Source organism: Heptranchias perlo, chromosome 23 (genome assembly GCF_035084215.1).
Source record: "Heptranchias perlo isolate sHepPer1 chromosome 23, sHepPer1.hap1, whole genome shotgun sequence".
Classification (NCBI taxonomy): domain Eukaryota; kingdom Metazoa; phylum Chordata; class Chondrichthyes; order Hexanchiformes; family Hexanchidae; genus Heptranchias; species Heptranchias perlo.
In genome coordinates, this window is record NC_090347.1 from 3,668,789 (window position 1) to 3,687,560 (window position 18,772).

Here is an 18,772-nt window from a genome sequence, read left to right on the forward strand (position 1 = left end):
CACTGGCAGTGTCGGCATGGATTACGTGCTCAAGTCTCTGGGGTGGGGCTTGAACCCACGACCTTTTGACTTGGAGGCGAGCGTGATGCCCGCTGAGTCACAGCTGACACCTGAGAATGAGATTTGTTTTTTTATTCGTTCACGGGATGTGGGCGTCGCTGGCGAGGCCGGCGTTTATTGCCCATCCCTAATTGCCATTGAGAAGGTGGTGGTGAGCCGCCTTCTTGAACCCGCTGCAGTCCGTGTGGTGAAGGTTCTCCCACAGTGCTGTTAGGAAGGGAGTTCCAGGATTTTGACCCAGCGACAATGAAGGAACGGCGATATATTTCCAAGTCGGGATGGTGTGTGACTCGGAGGGGAACGTGCAGGTGGTGTTGTTCCCATGTGCCTGCTGCTCTTGTCCTTCTAGGTGGTAGAGGACGCGGGTTTGGGAGGTGCTGTCGAAGAAGCCTTGGCGAGTTGCTGCAGTGCATTCTGTGGATAACACACACTGCAGCCTCTGTGCGCCGGTGGTGAAGGGAGTGAATGTTTAGGGTGGTGGATGGGGTGCCAATCAAGCGGGCTGCTTTATCTTGGATGGTGTCGAGCTTCTTGAGTGTTGTTGGAGCTGCACTCATCCAGGCAAGTGGAGAGTATTCCATCACACTCCTGACTTGTGCCTTGTAGATGGTGGAAAGGCTTTGGGGAGTCAGGAGGTGACCTGCTCTAGTAGCCACAGTATTTATATGGCTGGTCCAGTTAAGTTTCTGGTCAATGGTGACCCCCAGTATGTTGATGGTGGGGGATTCGGCGATGGTAATGCCGTTGAATGTCATGGGGAGGTGGTTAGACTCTCTCTTGTTGGAGATGGTCATTGCCTGGCACTTATCTGGCATGAATGTTACTTGCCACTTATGAGCCCAAGCCTGGATGTTGTCCAGGTCTTGCTGCATGCGGGCTTGGACTGCTTCATTATTTGAGGGGTTGCGAATGGAACTGAACACTGTGCAGTCATCAGCGAACATCCCCATTTCTGACCTTATGATGGAGGGAAGGTCATTGATGAAGCAGCTGAAGATGGTTGGGCCTAGGACACTGCCCTGAGGAACTCCTGCAGCAATGTCCTGGGGCTGAGATGATTGGCCTCCAACAACCACTACCATCTTCCTTTGTGCTAGGTATGACTCCAGCCACTGGAGAGTTTTCCCCCTGATTCCCATTGACTTCAATTTTACGAGGGCTCCTTGGTGCCACACTCGGTCAAATGCTGCCTTGATGTCAAGGGCAGTCACTCTCACCTCACCTCTGGAATTCAGCTCTTTTGTCCATGTTTGGACCAGGGCTGTAATGAGGTCTGGAGCCGACTGGTCCTGGCGGAACCCAAACTGAGCATCGGTGAGCAGGTTATTGGTGAGTAAGTGCTGCTTGATAGCACTGTCGACGACACCTTCCATCACTTTGCTGATGATTGAGAGTAGACTGATGGGGCGGTAATTGGCCGGATTGGATGAACGTTTACCTGCTGGAACCAAAGACATTGCCCCATCTCCATTAAAGGCACCTCTGTTATGAAGCCCAAAGTTAACACCCCCCCCACCTCCCAAAATCCAATTCTGTTGATAACAAAATTGTTATTAACTGTTAATAAACTTTGCTAATAAGTGCACAGCTGTGTTTATGTTGCAGAATGGAGCACGGCAGATGTTTGGCTGATTTAATTGGATTCATGCAGTCACTGATGTTTTGTGGTCCCGAGGGATTGGGCAGCTCACAGTGTGCGGAAGGTGTGAGGGTGAACACTGATTGAAATAATACTCACGGCCCAAAAGGCACAATAAAAACAAATTAACCGAGGGCACGGGATGGTTCGAAGGGGCTTCAGTGTGCAGTTTATATTCAGCTGAACCCCATTTTAAAGGGGTGACGTGATTGGTAAACCTGTTATACTTTACACGTCATCCAATGCTCCCTGACGCCACTGGGCCATAGTGTCGGCCCTGGCTGAGTGGGTCGCACTTTCGCCTCTGAGTCAGAAGGTCGTGGGTTCGAGTCCCGCTCCAGCGACTTGGGCCCCGTAATCCAGGCCGATGCTCCCAGTGCAGGACTGAGGGAGCGCTGCACTGTCGGAGGTGCCGTCTTTCGGATGAGACGTTAAACCGAGGCCACGTCCGCCCTCTCAGGTGGATGTAAAAGATCCCATGGCCACTATTTCAAAGAAGAGCAGGGGAGTTCTCCCCAGGATCCTGGGCCAATATTTATCCCTCAACCAACATCACTTTTTAAAAAAAAATTAAGTGGACCTTGCTGTGCGCAAATAAAACAACAGTGAGCTTACACTTTCTGAGAAGTGCTTTAGGATGTCCTGAGGATGTGAAAGGTGCTATATAAATGCATGTTAGTTGGTTTGTTCTTTTCCAGACCAGTAAAGGCTCCAGGTTTGATCCCTAGGTAACGCTGATTAGCTAATCTCAGCATTCCTGACCTCAGAGAGGAGAATAAATGGGTTCCTGATCGTGATTGATGCACAGTCCGTCGCCCGAGAGCCTTGGTTTATGTCTGAGTCCAGGCAATGTGCGTTAGCAGGCTGCTTGACCATGGGAGGGGGAATCGCAGCTGACGGCAGGGGTCACGGAGGGGGGGAGGGGAGGGAACAGTAACAGGAAATTAGCTTAAAGCCCCCCCCGGTCCTGGGCACTGAGCCCCATATTGGCAAATCCTTGGCTAAGAGCGATCAACGCAGCACGGACTGGGGGTTGAACGGGGGACACTTGGTCCCTGTGGCTCTCCTACATACCGAGCGAGCTGTACAATGTATTTATTTTATTTGTGGGTGTCTCTGTTACCATCCCAGGCCATGGTTCCCCTGTGGATAGGAGAATGGGAGATGGACCCACACCAATGCTGCTGTTCAAATGGCCCTATAACACGAGCCTGGCCACCCTACTGCAGCGCCACCACTGGCAGTTTGCTGCAGTTACAGCGTGACAAGTTTACATAGCCAGTTTCCATTCTAAATGTGACCGTATATATTTCCGTTATAAAATATTCTAAAAATTAAGGATAGAATATATGACTTTAAAATGTGGAGTGAACTACACCTACACTGCCTAGTTCAATTATACCCCGCCCTCTAACCAGACTTGGCCTGGACTTGGCGTGTGCAATTCCACGGGAGATCAGCTAGTTAGAACTAAATTTCTTAGCTAAATTTAAAATTATTTCTGGGACTAAGACATCACGAATTGATCCGTAACTTTCAGAACAGATGTTTGGAAGTTAAAGCCGACACACACAGTCTTGGTGAGGGGGTTGGGATTTTGTGTGTGCTATCTGCAGAATCGTAAATGTTTATAGCACAGAAGGTGGTCTTTGCCCGTTATGTCTGTGCTGGCTCTTTGCTACAGCAATCCAAAACTAATCCCAACAAACAGCGAATACTTTTCTGGTTCTGACGCCCAGGGGGTCCCTCCCCTGTTTGCTGTCAGTCGAGTCCCCGTTTATTATTTCTCATGACTTGTGTGAGAAGTGAAACAACCACTTTTTTAAAAAACAAAAACCTAACTTTTGAGAAGTGTTCTGGGAACAACAACGATTTGTATTTATGCAGCGCCTTTAACGTAGGGAAATGTCCAAAAGCGCTTCACAGGAGCATAAATCAGATAAAAGAACGACACTGAGCCGAAGAAGGCGATATTGGGAGGGGTGATTAAAAGCTTCTGAAAAGACCAGAAAGAAAAAATGGAAAGCAGAAGCCACATGGAATCATAGAATCTTCAGCACAGGAGGAGGCCATTCGGCCCAACGTGCCTGTGCCGGCTCTTTGAAAGAGGCACGATCCAATTAATCCCACTCCCCCAGCTCTTTCCCCCCGTAGCCCTTTAAATTTTTTCCTTTTCAAGTATTTATCCAATTCCCTTTTGAAAGTTATCATTGAATCTGCTTCCACCGCCCTTTCAGGCAGCGCATTCCAGATCAGAACAACTCGCTGCGTTAAAAAAAAAATTCTGCTCATCCCATCTCTGGCTCTTTTGCCAATTACCTTAAATCCTCTGGTTACCGACCCTTCTGCCACTGGAAACAATTTCTCCTTACTCACTCTATCAAAACCCTTCATGATTTTGAACGACTCTATTAAATCTCCCCTTAACCTTCTCTGCTCTAAGGAGAACAATCCCAGCTTCTCCAGTCTCTCCACATAAATGAAGTCCCTCATCCCTGGTACCATTCTAGTAAATCTCCTCTGCACCCTCTCCAAGGCCTTATCAACCTGCATCGCTCCTTTTAGTGATTTGTGTATTTGTACCCCTAGATCCTAAAGTGCGGTGCCCAGAATTGAACACAATACTCCAGCTGAGGCCTAACTAGTGTTTTATGAAGGTTTAGCATAACTTCCTTGCTTTTGTACTCTATGCCTCTGTTTATAAAGCCCAGGATCCCATATGCTTTTTTAACAGCTTTCTCAACTTGTCCTGCCACCTTCAAAGATTTGTGTATGTGCACCCCTTTAAAATTGTACCATTTAGTTTATATTGCCTCTCCTCATGCTTTCTTCCAAAATGTGTCACTTCTCTGTGTTAAATTTCATCGACCATGTGTCCGACCATTTCACCAGTCTGTCTCTGTCCTCCTGAAGTCTGTTACTATCCTCACTTTTCACTACATTCCCCGAGTTTCGTGTCGTCTGCACAAATTTGAAATTATACACCATGTGTATGAAATCTAGGTCATTAATATAAATCAAAAAAAAAGCAGTGGTCCTAGTACCGACCCCCTGGGGAACACCGCTGTACACCTCCCTCCAGTCTGAAAAACAACCGTTCACCACTCCTCTCTGCTTTCTGTCTCTCGGCCAGTTTCGTTTCCACAGCAGTTCCACTTGTGAATGGAAACACGAGGTGGGGGCAGGGGGAACGTAAGTAATCCTGCAGGTGGTAAATAAAGCACTGCAGGCAGTACCAGAGCAGTGGGTGTGGCTGTGTCAGCTCAGGCCTTTTTTTTTAAACATCATTAAACCATATAATATGACTTTCCTTTGATACGCCCCGAAACTCAAATAAAGTCTACAGCGTCAATAATGCTGGACTCCTGACACAGTATATCAGTGCTGCTAGTTTCAGGCCCTGCTCTGTGATCACAGGCAGAGACAATGGCTGTTTGTCGGCCAGTGAAAGAGTCCCTTTCATGAAACCACAGGCGAAAGGAATCTTAAGCGTGAGGTGGTGCATTTTGGTAGGAAGAATAAGGAGGCCACATACTGCTGGGATAATGAGAGTCTAAATGGGGTAGAGGAGCAGAGGGATCTGGGGGTACAGATACACAAATCACTAAAAAGTAGCGACACAGGTTAATAAGGCCATAAAAAAAGCAAACCAAGCACTGGGGTTAATTTCTGGAGGGGTAGAATTGAAAAGCAGAGAAGTTATGTTAAACTTATATAGAACCTTTGTTAGACCACACTTGGAGTATTGTGCACAGCTCTGGTCTCCATATTATAGAAAGGATAGAGAGGCACTGGAGAAAGTTCAAAAAAGATTCACAAGGATGATACCAGAACTGAGAGGATATCCTGATCAGGAAAGGCTGAACAGGCTGAGGCTCTTTTCTCTAGAAAAGAGGGGATTGAGGGGTGACCTGATAGAGGACTTTAAGATTATGAAAGAGTTCAATAGGGTAGATGTAGAGAAGATGTTTCCACTTGTGGGGGAGACCAGAACTAGGGGGTCATCAATATAAAATAGTCACTAATAAATCCAATAGGGAATTCAGGAGAAACTTCTTCACCCAGAGAATGGTGAGAATGTGGAACTCACTCCCACAAGGAGTGGTTGAGGCGAATAGAATAGATGCATTTAAGGGGAAGCTCGATAAACACATGAGGGAGAAAGGAATAGAAGGATATGCTGATTGGGTGAGATGAAGTAGGGAGGGAGGAGGCTCGTGTGGAGCATAAACACTGATGGGCCGAATGGCCTGTTTCTGTGTTGTAGACACAGAGCTTTCGGCTCATGGACAATACGGAGGCTTAGAACCTCCCGAGGGGCCGAGGTAATCTCAGATCCTGACCTGGAACATCCTTGGTCACTGGACAACCCGGGGTCCCAGAGCCTCCCGGGGTCCCAGAGCCTCCCGGGGTCCCAGAGCCTCCCGGGGTCCCAGAGCCTCCCGGGGTCCCAGAGCCTCCCGGGGTCCCAGAGCCTCCCGGGGTCGGGAGGTGACCCGGGGTCCCAGAGCCTCCCGGGGTCGGGAGGTGACCCGGGGTCCCAGAGCCTCCCGGGGTCGGGAGGTGACCCGGGGTCCCAGAGCCTCCCGGGGTCGGGAGGTGACCCGGGGTCCCAGAGCCTCCCGGGGTCGGGAGGTGACCCGGGGTCAGGAGGTGACCCGGGGTCCCAGAGCCTCCAGGGGTCAGGAGGTAACCAATTGTTACTGCGATGAGCTGGGACTGTTGGTGCGATGAGACCCCCACCCGGACCCTGGGGAGCCCCCCGCCCGGACCGGTTTAGTATGAGTTATCTGCATAGCAAAGCTCCCTCTACACTGTCCCAACAATGTGGCTCAGTTCCCCCCCCACTCCCCGAGTTTATCCAGTGAATGGCTGAACCACACAGACCAGGAGGTTCCTGGGTTTAATCTCCAGACTGTGCTGGAAGTACTTGTGACATTGGACGTCCAACTCATAGAATCATAGAAAGGTTACAGCACAGAAGGAGGCCATTCGGCCCATCGAGTCCGCACCGGCTCTCTGCAAGAGCAATCCAGCTAGTCCCACTCCCCGCCCTACCCCCGTAGCCCTGCAATTTTTTTTTCCTTTCAAGTACTTATCCAGTTCCCTTTTGAAGGCCATGATTGAATCTGCCTCCACCACCCCCTCGGGCAGTGCATTCCAGATCATAACCACTCGCTGTGTAAAAAAGTTTCTCCTCATGTCGCCTTTGGTTCTTTTGCCAATCACCTTAAACCTATGTCCTCCGCTTCTTGACCCTTCCGCCAATGGGAACAGTTTCTCTCTATCCTCTTGTCCCTCCCCCACTCCCTTCGCCCCACCATTGGCGGCCGTGCCTTCAGCTGCCTGGGCCCTAAGCTCTGGAATTCCCTCCCTAAACCTCTCCGCCTCTCTCTCCTCCATTAAGACGCTCCTTAAAACCTACCTCTTTGACCAAGCTTTTGGTCACCTGTCCTAATATCTCCTTATGTGGCTCGGTGTCAAATTATGTCTGATTTACGCTCCTGTCGAGCGCCTCGGGAGGTTCAAGGCGCTATATAAATGCAAGTTGTTGTGTTTGAGAGCGACGCTGTGTGATTCGCCCTCTTTATTTTCTGTCCCATCCCCTGTTTTGCACCCCCCCCCCCCACTTCCTGTCCTGGGGCGTGTTTCAGATACCCCGACACCTGTCCTGGGGTGTGTTTCAGATACCCTGACACCTGTCTGGGGTGTGTTTCAGATACCCTGACACCTGTCTGGGGTGTGTTTCAGATACCCTGACACCTGTCCTGGGGCGTGTTTCAGATACCCTGACACCTGTCTGGGGTGTGTTTCAGATACCCCGACACCTGTCCTGGGGTGTGTTTCAGATACCCTGACACCTGTCCTGGGGTGTGTTTCAGATACCCTGACACCTGTCTGGGGTGTGTTTCAGATACCCCGACACCTGTCCTGGGGTGTGTTTCAGATACCCTGACACCTGTCCTGGGGTGTGTTTCAGATACCCTGACACCTGTCTGGGGTGTGTTTCAGATACCCTGACACCTGTCCTGGGGTGTGTTTCAGATACCCTAACACCTGTCCTGGGGTGTGTTTCTGATACCCTGACACCTGTCTGGGGTGTGTTTCAGATACCCTGACACCTGTCTGGGGTGTGTTTCAGATACCCTGACACCTGTCCTGGGGTGTGTTTCTGATACCCTGACACCTGTCTGGGGTGTGTTTCAGATACCCTGACACCTGTCTGGTGTGTGTTTCAGATACCCTGACACCTGTCCTGGGGTGTGTTTCAGATACCCCGACACCTGTCTGGGAGACTGACCTCCTTTGACTGGCTTTTAATGTATTTCTGCATTAAGAGATTGGAATCAGTGAGTCAGGGACTGACGTAACGTTGAGCCAACAATAGATTTGAATTTTACTATCTCAGCAGTAATCCAGTTTGCACAGCACAGAGCTCCTTTATCGTGGAAGCTAAAGTGTAAAGTATCAGCCGTGGGTAGCACTCTCGCCTCTGAGTCAGACGGTCGTGGGTTCAAGTCCCACTCCAGAGACTTGAGCACGTAATCCAGGCCGACACTCCCAGCGCCAGGACTGAGGGAGTGCTGCACTGTCGGAGGTACCGCCTTTCGGATGAGACGTTAAACCGAGGTCCCGCCTGCCCCCCTCAGGTGGACGTAGAAGACCCCAGGGCCACTATTGTGAAGCAGAGCGTGAGAGTTCTCCCCGGTCCCCTGGGCCAATATTTATCCCTCAACCAACATCACTTTTTTAAAAAAGAACATTTTTTTCATTCTCGGGACGCTGGCAAGGCTGGCATTTATTGCCCGTCCCTAGGTGCAGTAGCAGTTTGATCCAATTGAGTGGCTTGCTAGGCCACTTTTGGAAGGCAGTTAAGAGTCATCCACGTTGGTGTGGGACTGGAGTCACCTATAGGCCAGAGGGATGGCCAATAAACGCCAGTAACTCCCACATCCTGAGAATGAATTTTTAAAAAATCCCAAGCCCAGGCCTCTGGATTATTAGTCCAGTAAGATTGCCAGTACACTACCGTACCCATATATCACCGGCACATCTTTTGTGTGTGTTCCTTGTGCAGTGAGACAGGGTCCTGAGACCTCAACTGTTAGCTGGGCCTTTGGACTGATTGTGAGATGCAGTCGGGAGGGAGGGAGGGAGGCTCGTGTGGAGCATAAACACCAGCATAGACCAGTTGGGCCGAATGGCCTGTTTTTTGTGCTGTAGTTATTATGTAGTTCGGTGATGCTGGTCAGGTCAGGAGATTTGCAAATGCAGTGATTGTGCGAGGACTGATGTGTAAGGATAAAACCTGAACTGGGGGTGGGGGAGGGAGGGTAGTCTTTGGACGAAGTGGGTTATGATCTCCGGAGCGAGCGGGAGTTTGGAGCAGGAGCTTTCCACTGACTGTGCGGCGTTCACCGCACAAATGTTGAATGTTACGCAGTGAAGTGGGGTTCCCGAGGGGGGGTGGGGGGGGGGAGAGAGGGTCTCGTATCCCCGGGTGATACGTCGCTCACAGCCAGGACCCCTCGATTGGATGAAACGTTAATTGTCGGCTGGAAACCGGTGCTCCCAGGATCTGGAATCCTAAATGGGAATGTTTGCATTTCTGCTCAGTGCCTTGCTGAGGAGGAGGAGGAGGAGACAGAGAGACAGAGAAGACTTTCATTCCCTCCGCCTGGCCTGGGCTCAAGCCCAGGCTCCTGAGCTGAAAGGCCAGTGTTGTTCTGAGGGCTGCTCCCAGTCAGTCATTCAGGGATTGTCTCTTTTGATACTTCTGAGTAACGGTGAAAGGTTTGATTTTCAGATAAAGCCACAATAGGAACGCTGCAGACTGGAGATTGGGGTCAGTTCATCCATATCTGCAACATCATCAACGCTACGGAGGAGGGGTAAGTCCACGGACTGGGACTCTGGCTGTTGGAGGAAGTCACGGTCTGAGCATGCCCCGTGGAGCCCAGGTGCTGTGTCCCTCCTCGGTGGAAGCCAATGGTGGCGGTTTCACACCTGATCTCACTCCGTCATTCTCTCCTCGCAGGTTTGCTGATAGTGTCGAGAGGGGGGCCTCCTTCTCCCTGTATATCTGCAGGCCCTGGTGTCATTGTAAGGGTTGGAGAGTGTTACAGGATTGAGGGGTACGAGGGAGGGAGTACAGTGTGGGATTGAGGGGTACGAGAGAGGGAGTACAGTGTGGGATTGAGGGGTACGAGGGAGGGAGTACAGTGTGGGATTGAGGGGTACGAGGGAGGGAGTACAGTGTGGGATTGCGGGGTATGAGGGAGTACAGTGTGGGATTGAGGGGTACGAGGGAGTACAGTGTGGGATTGAGGGGTACGAGGGAGTACAGTGTGGGATTGAGGGGTACGAGAGAGGGAGTACAGTGTGGGATTGAGGGGTACGAGGGAGGGAGTACAGTGTGGGATTGAGGGGTACGAGAGAGGGAGTACAGTGTGGGATTGAGGGGTACGAGGGAGGGAGTACAGTGTGGGATTGAGGGGTACGAGAGAAGGGAGTACAGTGTGGGATTGAGGGGTACGAGAGAGGGAGTACAGTGTGGGATTGAGGGGTACGAGAGAGGGAGTACAGTGTGGGATTGAGGGGTACGAGGGAGGGAGTACAGTGTGGGATTGAGGGGTACGAGAGAGGGAGTACAGTGTGGGATTGAGGGGTACGAGGGAGTGCAGTGTGGGATTGAGGGGTACGAGAGAGGGAGTACAGTGTGGGATTGAGGGGTACGAGGGAGGGAGTACAGTGTGGGATTGAGGGGTACGAGGGAGGGAGTACAGTGTGGGATTGAGGGGTACGAGGGAGGGAGTACAGTGTGGGATTGAGGGGTACGAGGGAGGGAGTACAGTGTGGGATTGAGGGGTACCAGAGAGGGAGTACAGTGTGGGATTGAGGGGTACGAGGGAGGGAGTACAGTGTGGGATTGAGGGGTACGAGAGAGGGAGTACAGTGTGGGATTGAGGGGTACGAGGGAGGGAGTACAGTGTGGGATTGAGGGGTACGAGGGAGGGAGTACAGTGTGGGATTGAGGGGTACGAGAGAAGGGACCAGGTGCCCAGGAGGGGACTGGATTTCTCCTGTCTGCCTCTGGTTCTGGGTGTCATCTCCGAGCCTCTGAATTTGTCGGCTGCTCTTCCATCAGGCTGAACCGGATTTCAGTTTATTCAAAGGCAGTTGGAGTTTAGATAATTTACCACACAAACAGGCGTCAGATTAATCTGATAGGACTGTCCTTTCCCTCACCCTTTTGTTCTGTGCAGTAAACAGGAAATCTGATGCACTTAATGACTTCCATGTGACTTTGAACTAGGAGAGAAATGCCTGGTGTGCGGTAAATGTAATGGAGGGGCCGGGGGGGGGGTCGGGGGTCGTGGGGCCGGGGGTGGGGGGCGGTCGGGGGCCGTCGCGCCGGTGGGAGGGGGGTCGTGGGCCCGGGTGGGGTCGGGGTTCGGGGGGGGGGGGGGTCATTGCTGAGCGGCGCAGAGCAGGAAGTTTCCAGGTTCGGTCCCGGGCCTGCGATGAGCTGGGGCAGCGGATGAGCAGGTCTGATCGGCCTCCTTTCTCCTGGGTTATGGAGGGAGGGGAAATCTACCGGAGTTCCTTCTCCCGGTCGCTGGTCTGCACCCCGCTAGGACGGGGCCTGTGTTATCAACGGCCAATGGGATCGGACTTGGACTGTGCTGCTGCCCATAGATGAATAGCCGTCTGGGCTCATGTGTAAAGAATGGCCGTACGGGTGAGGTAGCAGAGGGGGCGGGAACCAGATAACCGAACCCCAGCAAGGGAGGCAATGGCTTCAGGAGGGGCGGAACATATTTTAAAACCCAAGGTCCAACTTCAATCTTTTAAGCTAAAATGAGCAGATTGTGACTCCTCTCCTCATTGGTCCAATCGCTTCTCTTAGTGGGTGTCATGGCTCCACGCTGCTATATATTGGTGTGTGTGAGTGTGCGAGAGCGGCCGCGCGAGTGTGCGAGAGCGGCCGCGCGAGTGTGCGAGAGCGGATTCTCCTGGTCTCCCGTTAATTATCCTGATTGTCAGTGTCTGTTTCTTTGACCCTAGGCCGAAGGATGCAGTTAAAGCATTAAAGAAAAGGATCGCAGGGAATCGGAACTACAAGGAGATCAGACTGGCCCTGTCTGTGAGTACGCGACCCGGTATATCTGCCCCTCGCTCACCCAGCTCTGTCCTTGCACCGTTGCCAGCTTCGGTTTACCATGGCGGCGGCAGCTCGGCGCCCAGTTCTGCTGCAGCGAGTTCTTCCCTGCGAAAAATGATGCCGGCCGGCCACCCAGGGTCACGAACCTTGCCCAGTGTCTCTGTGACCTCCTCCAGCCCTACAACCCTCCGAGGTCTCTGGGCTCCTCCAATTCTGGCCTCTTGCCCATCCCCGATTTTAATCGCTCCACCATTGGCGGCCCCGTGCCTTCAGGTGCCCGGGCCCTGAGCTCTGGAATTCCCTCCCTAAACCTCTCCGCCTCTCTCTCCTCCTTTTAAGTTGCTCCTTAAAACCAACTTTGGCCAAGCTTTGGGTCACCTGTCCTAATGTCTCCTTATGTGGCTCGGTGTCAGATTTTGTTTGATAATCGTTCCTGTGAAGCGCCTCGGGATGTTTTACTATGTTAAAGGCGCTATATAAATGCGAGTTGTGTGCAGGCTTCCCACAAGCTCTCACCGCATGTGCAGGGCGAACGGCACCGGTCCTGAGTTGTTCAGTGCTGTGGTATGAGCTGGGAAAGAAAGAACTTGCATTTATATAGCGCCTTTCACAACCTCAGGACGTCCCAAAGCGCTTCACAACAAATGAAGTACTTTTGAAGTGTAGTCACTGTTGTAATGTAGGAAACGCAGCAGCCAATTTGCGCACAGCAAGATCCCACAAACAGCAATGTGATAATGAGCAGATAATCTGTTTTTAGTGATGTTGGTTGAGGGATAAATATTGGCCCCAGGACACCGGGGAGAACTCCCCCTGCTCTTCTTCGAAATAGTGGCTGTGGGATCTTTTATATCCACTTGAGAGGGGCAAACGGGGCCCCGGTTTAATGTTTCGTCCGAAAGGCGGCACCTCCGACAGTGCAGCACTCCCTCAGTACTGACCCTCCGACAGTGCAGCGCTCCCTCAGTACTGACCCTCCGACAGTGCAGCGCTCCCTCAGTACTGACCCTCCGACAGTGCAGCGCTCCCTCAGTACTGACCCTCCGACAGTGCAGCGCTCCCTCAGTACTGACCCTCCGACAGTGCAGCGCTCCCTCAGTACTGACCCTCCGACAGTGCAGCGCTCCCTCAGTACTGACCCTCCGACAGTGCAGCGCTCCCTCAGTACTGACCCTCCGACAGTGCAGCGCTCCCTCAGTACTGACCCTCCGACAGTGCAGCGCTCCCTCAGTACTGACCCTCCGACAGTGCAGCGCTCCCTCAGTACTGACCCTCCGACAGTGCAGCGCTCCCTCAGTACTGACCCTCCGACAGTGCAGCGCTCCCTCAGTACTGACCCTCCGACAGTGCAGCGCTCCCTCAGTACTGCCCCTCCGACAGTGCAGCGCTCCCTCAGTACTGCCCCTCCGACAGTGCAGCGCTCCCTCAGTACTGACCCTCCGACAGTGCAGCACTCCCTCAGTACTGACCCTCCGACAGTGCAGCGCTCCCTCAGTACTGACCCTCCGACAGTGCAGCACTCCCTCAGTACTGACCCTCCGACAGTGCAGCGCTCCCTCAGTACTGACCCTTCGACAGTGCAGCGCTCCCTCAGTACTGACCCTCCGACAGTGCAGCACTCCCTCAGTACTGACCCTCCGACGGTGCAGCGCTCCCTCAGTACTGACCCTCCGACAGTGCAGCGCTCCCTCAGTACTGACCCTTCGACAGTGCAGCGCTCCCTCAGTACTGACCCTCCGACAGTGCAGCACTCCCTCAGTACTGACCCTCCGACGGTGCAGCGCTCCCTCAGTACTGACCCTCCGACAGTGCAGCACTCCCTCAGTACTGACCCTCCGACAGTGCAGCACTCCCTCAGTACTGACCCTCCGACAGTGCAGCGCTCCCTCAGTACTGACCCTCCGACAGTGCAGCACTCCCTCAGTACTGACCCTCCGACAGTGCAGCGCTCCCTCAGTACTGACCCTTCGACAGTGCAGCGCTCCCTCAGTACTGACCCTCCGACAGTGCAGCACTCCCTCAGTACTGACCCTCCGACGGTGCAGCGCTCCCTCAGTACTGACCCTCCGACAGTGCAGCACTCCCTCAGTACTGACCCTCCGACAGTGCAGCGCTCCCTCAGTACTGACCCTCCGACAGTGCAGCACTCCCTCAGTACTGACCCTCCGACAGTGCAGCGCTCCCTCACTACTGGCACTGGGAGTGTCCGCCTGGATTTTGTGCTCAAACCTCTGCAGTGGGACTCGAACCCAAGACCTTCTGACTCAGGCGAGAGAGATACCCACGGAGAAAAGGCATTGGGGGTGTGAGAGGGGGCAGCTGTGTGGGAGGGGGGGGCCGGGTGAGAGAACTCTGGTCTCGCCCTGTAATAAATGTCGGTGCCCGGTGAGGTGGTTTTGGGTTATTCTATGGAGTTTGAAAGATGCCCATAATTTGTGTCATCTGTTAAATAACTGGGGTGAGTAAGTTGGTACAAGAGGAGACCGCACGTCTGTAGGAGGCCAGTGAGGAGATCCACTGATAGATTCTCCACCAATCTCTCTACAGTATTGCATCGATGGGATAGGAGGGTGGAGGGTAATGATAGCGAAAGTCCCCCTCCCCTCCCCCTTCCCTCCCCTCCCCCTTCCCTCCCCTCCCCCCTCCCACTCCCCTCCCCCTTCCCCTCCCCTCCCCCTTCCCTCCCCTCCCTCTCCCCTCCCCTCCCACTCCCCTCCTCTTCCCCTCCCCTCCTCTTCCCCTCCCCTCCTCTTCCCCTCCCCTCCCCCTTCCCCTCCCCTCCCCCTTCCCCTCCCCTCCCCCCTCCCACTCCCCTCCCCCTCCCCCTCCCCCTTCCCCTTCCCCTCCCCTCCTCCTTCCCCTCCCCTCCCTCTCCCCTCCCCTCCTCTTCCCCTCCCCTCCTCTTCCCCTCCCCTCCCTCTCCCCTCCCCTCCCTCTTCCCCTCCCCTCCCTCTTCCCCTCCCCTCCTCTTCCCCTCCCCTCCTCTTCCCTCCCCTCCCTCTCCCCTCCCTCCCTCTTCCCCTCCCCTCCCTCTTCCCCTCCCCTCCTCTTCCCCTCCCCTCCTCCTCCCCTCCCCTCCTCCTCCCCTCCCTCCTCTTCCCCTCCCCTCCTCCTCCCCCCTCCTCCCCGGATTCCATCCCTGAAGGTGAAATATTTCAGCCGCTGATTCCCTCTGTTTGTTTTGCTGAGCAGCTTCTCGTCACCTGTATGAGAAACTGTGGCCCGAGTTTCCACTCGCTGATTGTGAGGAAGGTCTTTGTGAAGGATGTGTTGGCTAAGGTGCTGAAACCCAAGTACAACCCGCCTATCGACATCCAGAACCACATCCTCACTCTCATTCAGGTAAGAAAGGAACTTGCATAGAATGTACAGCACAGAAACAGGCCATTCGGCCCAACGGGTCCATGCTGGTGTTTATTCTCTACACAAACCTCCTCCCTCCCTTCTTCATCTCACCCGATCAGCATATCCTTCTATTCCTTTCTCCCTCATGTGTTTATCCAGCTTCCCCTGAAATGCATCCATGCTAGTCGCCTCGACCACTCCCTGAGGTGGCGAGTTCTCATCCCTCAGCCTTCTTTTCTCCTGGAGAAAAGAGCCCCAGCCTGCTTAGTTCTGCTCTCCCCCTCAAGTGGAAACATCTTCTCTACGTCTACCCTATTGAACTCCTTCATCATTTTGAAGACCTCTATCAGGTCACCCCTCAGTCTTCTCTTCTTTAGAGAAAAGAGCCCCAGCCTTTTCAACCTTTCCTGATAGTTATAACCTCTCAGTTCTGGTATCATCCTAGTAAATCTTCTTTGCACCTTCTCCAGTGCGTCTCTATCCTTTCTATAATATGGAGACCAGAGCTGTGCACAATACTCCAAGTGTGGTCTAACCAAGGTTCTAAACAAGTTTAACATAACTTCCCTGAACCCCTGAAATTGGTTTGCCTTTTTTATGGCCTTATTAACCTGTGTCGTTACTTTGTGAATCTGTACCCCGAGATGCCTCTGCTCCTCGACCCTAGTCCAGATCATCAGTGTCGGGGAGGGGGAGGGGACGGGGGAGAGGAGAGGGAGGGGGAGGGGAGAGGGAGAGGAGGGGACGGGACGGGGAGAGTGAGGGGACGTCGGGGAGAAGGAGGGGTAGGGGAGGGGGTGGGGAGGAGAGGGGACAATGAGGTCAGGGGGGAAGGGGGGAGGGAGAGAGGGAGTGCGGAGGGAGGGGGTGAGGTCGGGGGTGGGGGGAGAGAGGGGTGAGGTCAGAGGGCAGGGAGAGAAGGGGTGAGGTCGGTGGGGGGAGAGGGGGCGGGGTGGGAGGGAGGTCGGGGGGGAGGGAGGTCGGGGGGAGGGAGAGAGGGGGCGGGGAGATCGGGGGGGGAGGGAGAGAGGGGGCGGGGAGGTCGGGGGGGGAGGGAGAGAGGGGGCGGGGAGGTCGGGGGGGGAGGGAGAGAGGGGGCGGGGAGGTCGGGGGGGGAGGGAGAGAGGGGGCGGGGAGGTCGGGGGGGGAGGGAGAGAGGGGGCGGGGAGGTCGGGGGGGGAGGGAGAGAGGGGGCGGGGAGGTCGGGGGGGGAGGGAGAGAGGGGGCGGGGAGGTCGGGGGGGAGGGAGAGGGGGGGCGGGGAGGTCGGGGGGGGGAGGGAGAGACGGGGCGGGGAGGTCGGGGGGGGGAGGGAGAGACGGGGCGGGGAGGTCGGGGGGGAGGGAGAGAGGGGGCGGGGAGGTCGGGGGGGAGGGAGAGGGGGGCGGGGGGGAGGGAGAGAGGGGGCGGGGAGGTCGGGGGGGGAGGGAGAGAGGGGGCGGGGAGGTCGGGGGGGGAGGGAGAGAGGGGGCGGGGAGGTCGGGGGGGGAGGGAGAGACGGGGCGGGGAGGTCGGGGGGGGAGGGAGAGAGGGGGCGGGGAGGTCGGGGTGGAGGGAGAGGGGGCGGGGAGGTCGGGGGGCGGGGAGGTCGGGGGGGAGGGAGAGAGGGGGCGGGGAGGTCGGGGGGGAGGGAGAGGGGGGCGGGGAGGTCGGGGGGGAGGGAGAGGGGGGCGGGGAGGTCGGGGGGGAGGGAGAGAGGGGGCGGGGAGGTCGGGGGGGGAGGGAGAGAGGGGGCGGGGAGGTCGGGGGGGGAGGGAGAGAGGGGGCGGGGAGGTCGGGGGGAAGGGAGAGGGGGGCGGGGAGGTCGGGGGGCGGGGAGGTCGGGGGGGAGGGAGAGAGGGGGCGGGGAGGTCGGGGGGGGGAAGGGAGAGAGGGGGCGGGGAGGTCGGGGGGGAAGGGAGAGAGGGGGCGGGGAGGTCGGGGAGAGGGGGCGGGGAGTTCGGGGGGGAGGGAGAGAGGGGGCGGGGAGGTCGGGGGGGGGAAGGGAGAGAGGGGGCGGGGAGGTCGGGGGGGAGGGAGAGAGGGGGCGGGGAGGTCGGGGGGGGGAAGGGAGAGAGGGGGCGGGGAGGTCGGGGGGGAAGGGAGAGAGGGGGCGGGGAGGTCGGGGAGAGGGGGCGGGGAGTTCGGGGGGGAGGGAGAGAGGGCGCGGGGAGGTCAGGGGGGGAAGGGAGAGAGGGGGCGGGGAGGTCAGGGGGGGAAGGGAGAGAGGGGGCGGGGAGGTCGGGGGGGGAAGGGAGAGAGGGGGCGGGGAGGTAGGGGTGGGGTCGGGGGGAGAAGGTGTCGTGTTCAGTGCATTCTCTTGTCCTAATGCTTCTCCCCGGTTCTGTACCTCAGTCCTGGGCAACTACCTACCAGGGACCGATTGATGTCAGTGATGTGCAGGAGCTCTACATGGAGATGAAACGGAAAGGGTTAATATTTCCAACTCCAGCTGTGGGATCCACTGGTACCAGGAATAACGTGAGTTGTTTTCCAGACCTCCCACTGACAGTGGGAAACACTAACGGGATGATTCGATATCTCACACAGCTATTTCAGCAAAAGACGGATCAGCCCAGGTGTTCTGAGTGACACAAACCCGTTTATTTTCATTAGGAACAGGAGGAGGCCATTCAGCCCCTCTAGCCTGCTCCACCATCCAATTGGATCATGGCTGACCTGTATCTAACTCCATTTACCCGCCTTCACTCCAGATCCCTCGATACCCTCACCCAACAAAAATCCATCGATCTCAGTCTTCAAAGCTCCAATTGACCCCCAGAATCCACAGCCTTTTGGGGGAGAGAGTTCCAGATTTCCACTCCCCTTTGTGTGAAGAAGTGCTTCCTGACATCACCCCTGAACGGCCTGGCTCTAATTTTAAGGTTTATGCCCCCTTGTTCTGGACTCCCCCCACCAGAGGAAATAGTTTCTCTCGATCTACCCTGTCATAAGAACACAAGAAATAGGAGCAGGAGTAGGCCACTCGGCCCCTCGAGCCTGCTCCGCCATTCAATAAGATCATGGCTGATCTGATCCTAACCTCAAATCTAAATTCATGTCCAATTTCCTGCCCGCTCCCCGTAACCCCCTAATTCCCTTTACTTCTAGGAAACTGTCTATTTCTGTTTTAAATTTATTTAATGATGTAGCTTCCACAGCTTCCTGGGGCAGCTAATTCCACAGACCTACTACCCTCTGAGTGAAGAAGTTTCTCCTCATCTCAGTTTTGAAAGAGCAGCCCTTTATTCTAAGATTATGCCCCCTAGTTCTAGTTTCACCCACCCTTGGGAACATCCTTACCGCATCCACCCGATCAAGCCCCTTCACAATCAATAAGATCGCCTCTCATTCTTCTGAACTCCAATGAGTAGAGTCCCAATCTACTCAACCTCTCCTCATATGTCCGCCCCCTCATCCCCGGGATTAACCGAGTAATAATTTTCCAAAATTCTCTGGACTCGGCAAATGTCCCGGCAGATTGGAAAACTGCTAATGTAACACCCTTATTTAAAAAGGGTAGTAGGCAGAAGGCTGGAAATTATAGACCAGAAATTTTGGAGTCTATTATTAAGGAGACAGTAG

General features: G+C 54.8%; 1 protein-coding gene across 5 annotated transcripts in view; it reads left to right on the top strand.

The window, feature by feature from the left end:
- The window catches only part of LOC137341007 (TOM1-like protein 1), a 60,492-nt gene that overhangs the window by 5,182 nt on the left and 36,538 nt on the right, over positions 1-18,772 (top strand). For all 5 annotated transcript variants that reach the window (XM_068003826.1, XM_068003827.1, XM_068003824.1 and 2 more), the window contains exons 2-5: positions 9,507-9,591; positions 11,768-11,846; positions 15,057-15,206; positions 17,543-17,668. In XM_068003826.1, the coding sequence (XP_067859927.1) occupies positions 9,507-9,591; positions 11,768-11,846; positions 15,057-15,206; positions 17,543-17,668 (440 nt within the window). The remainder of the gene's footprint in view (positions 1-9,506; positions 9,592-11,767; positions 11,847-15,056; positions 15,207-17,542; positions 17,669-18,772) is intronic.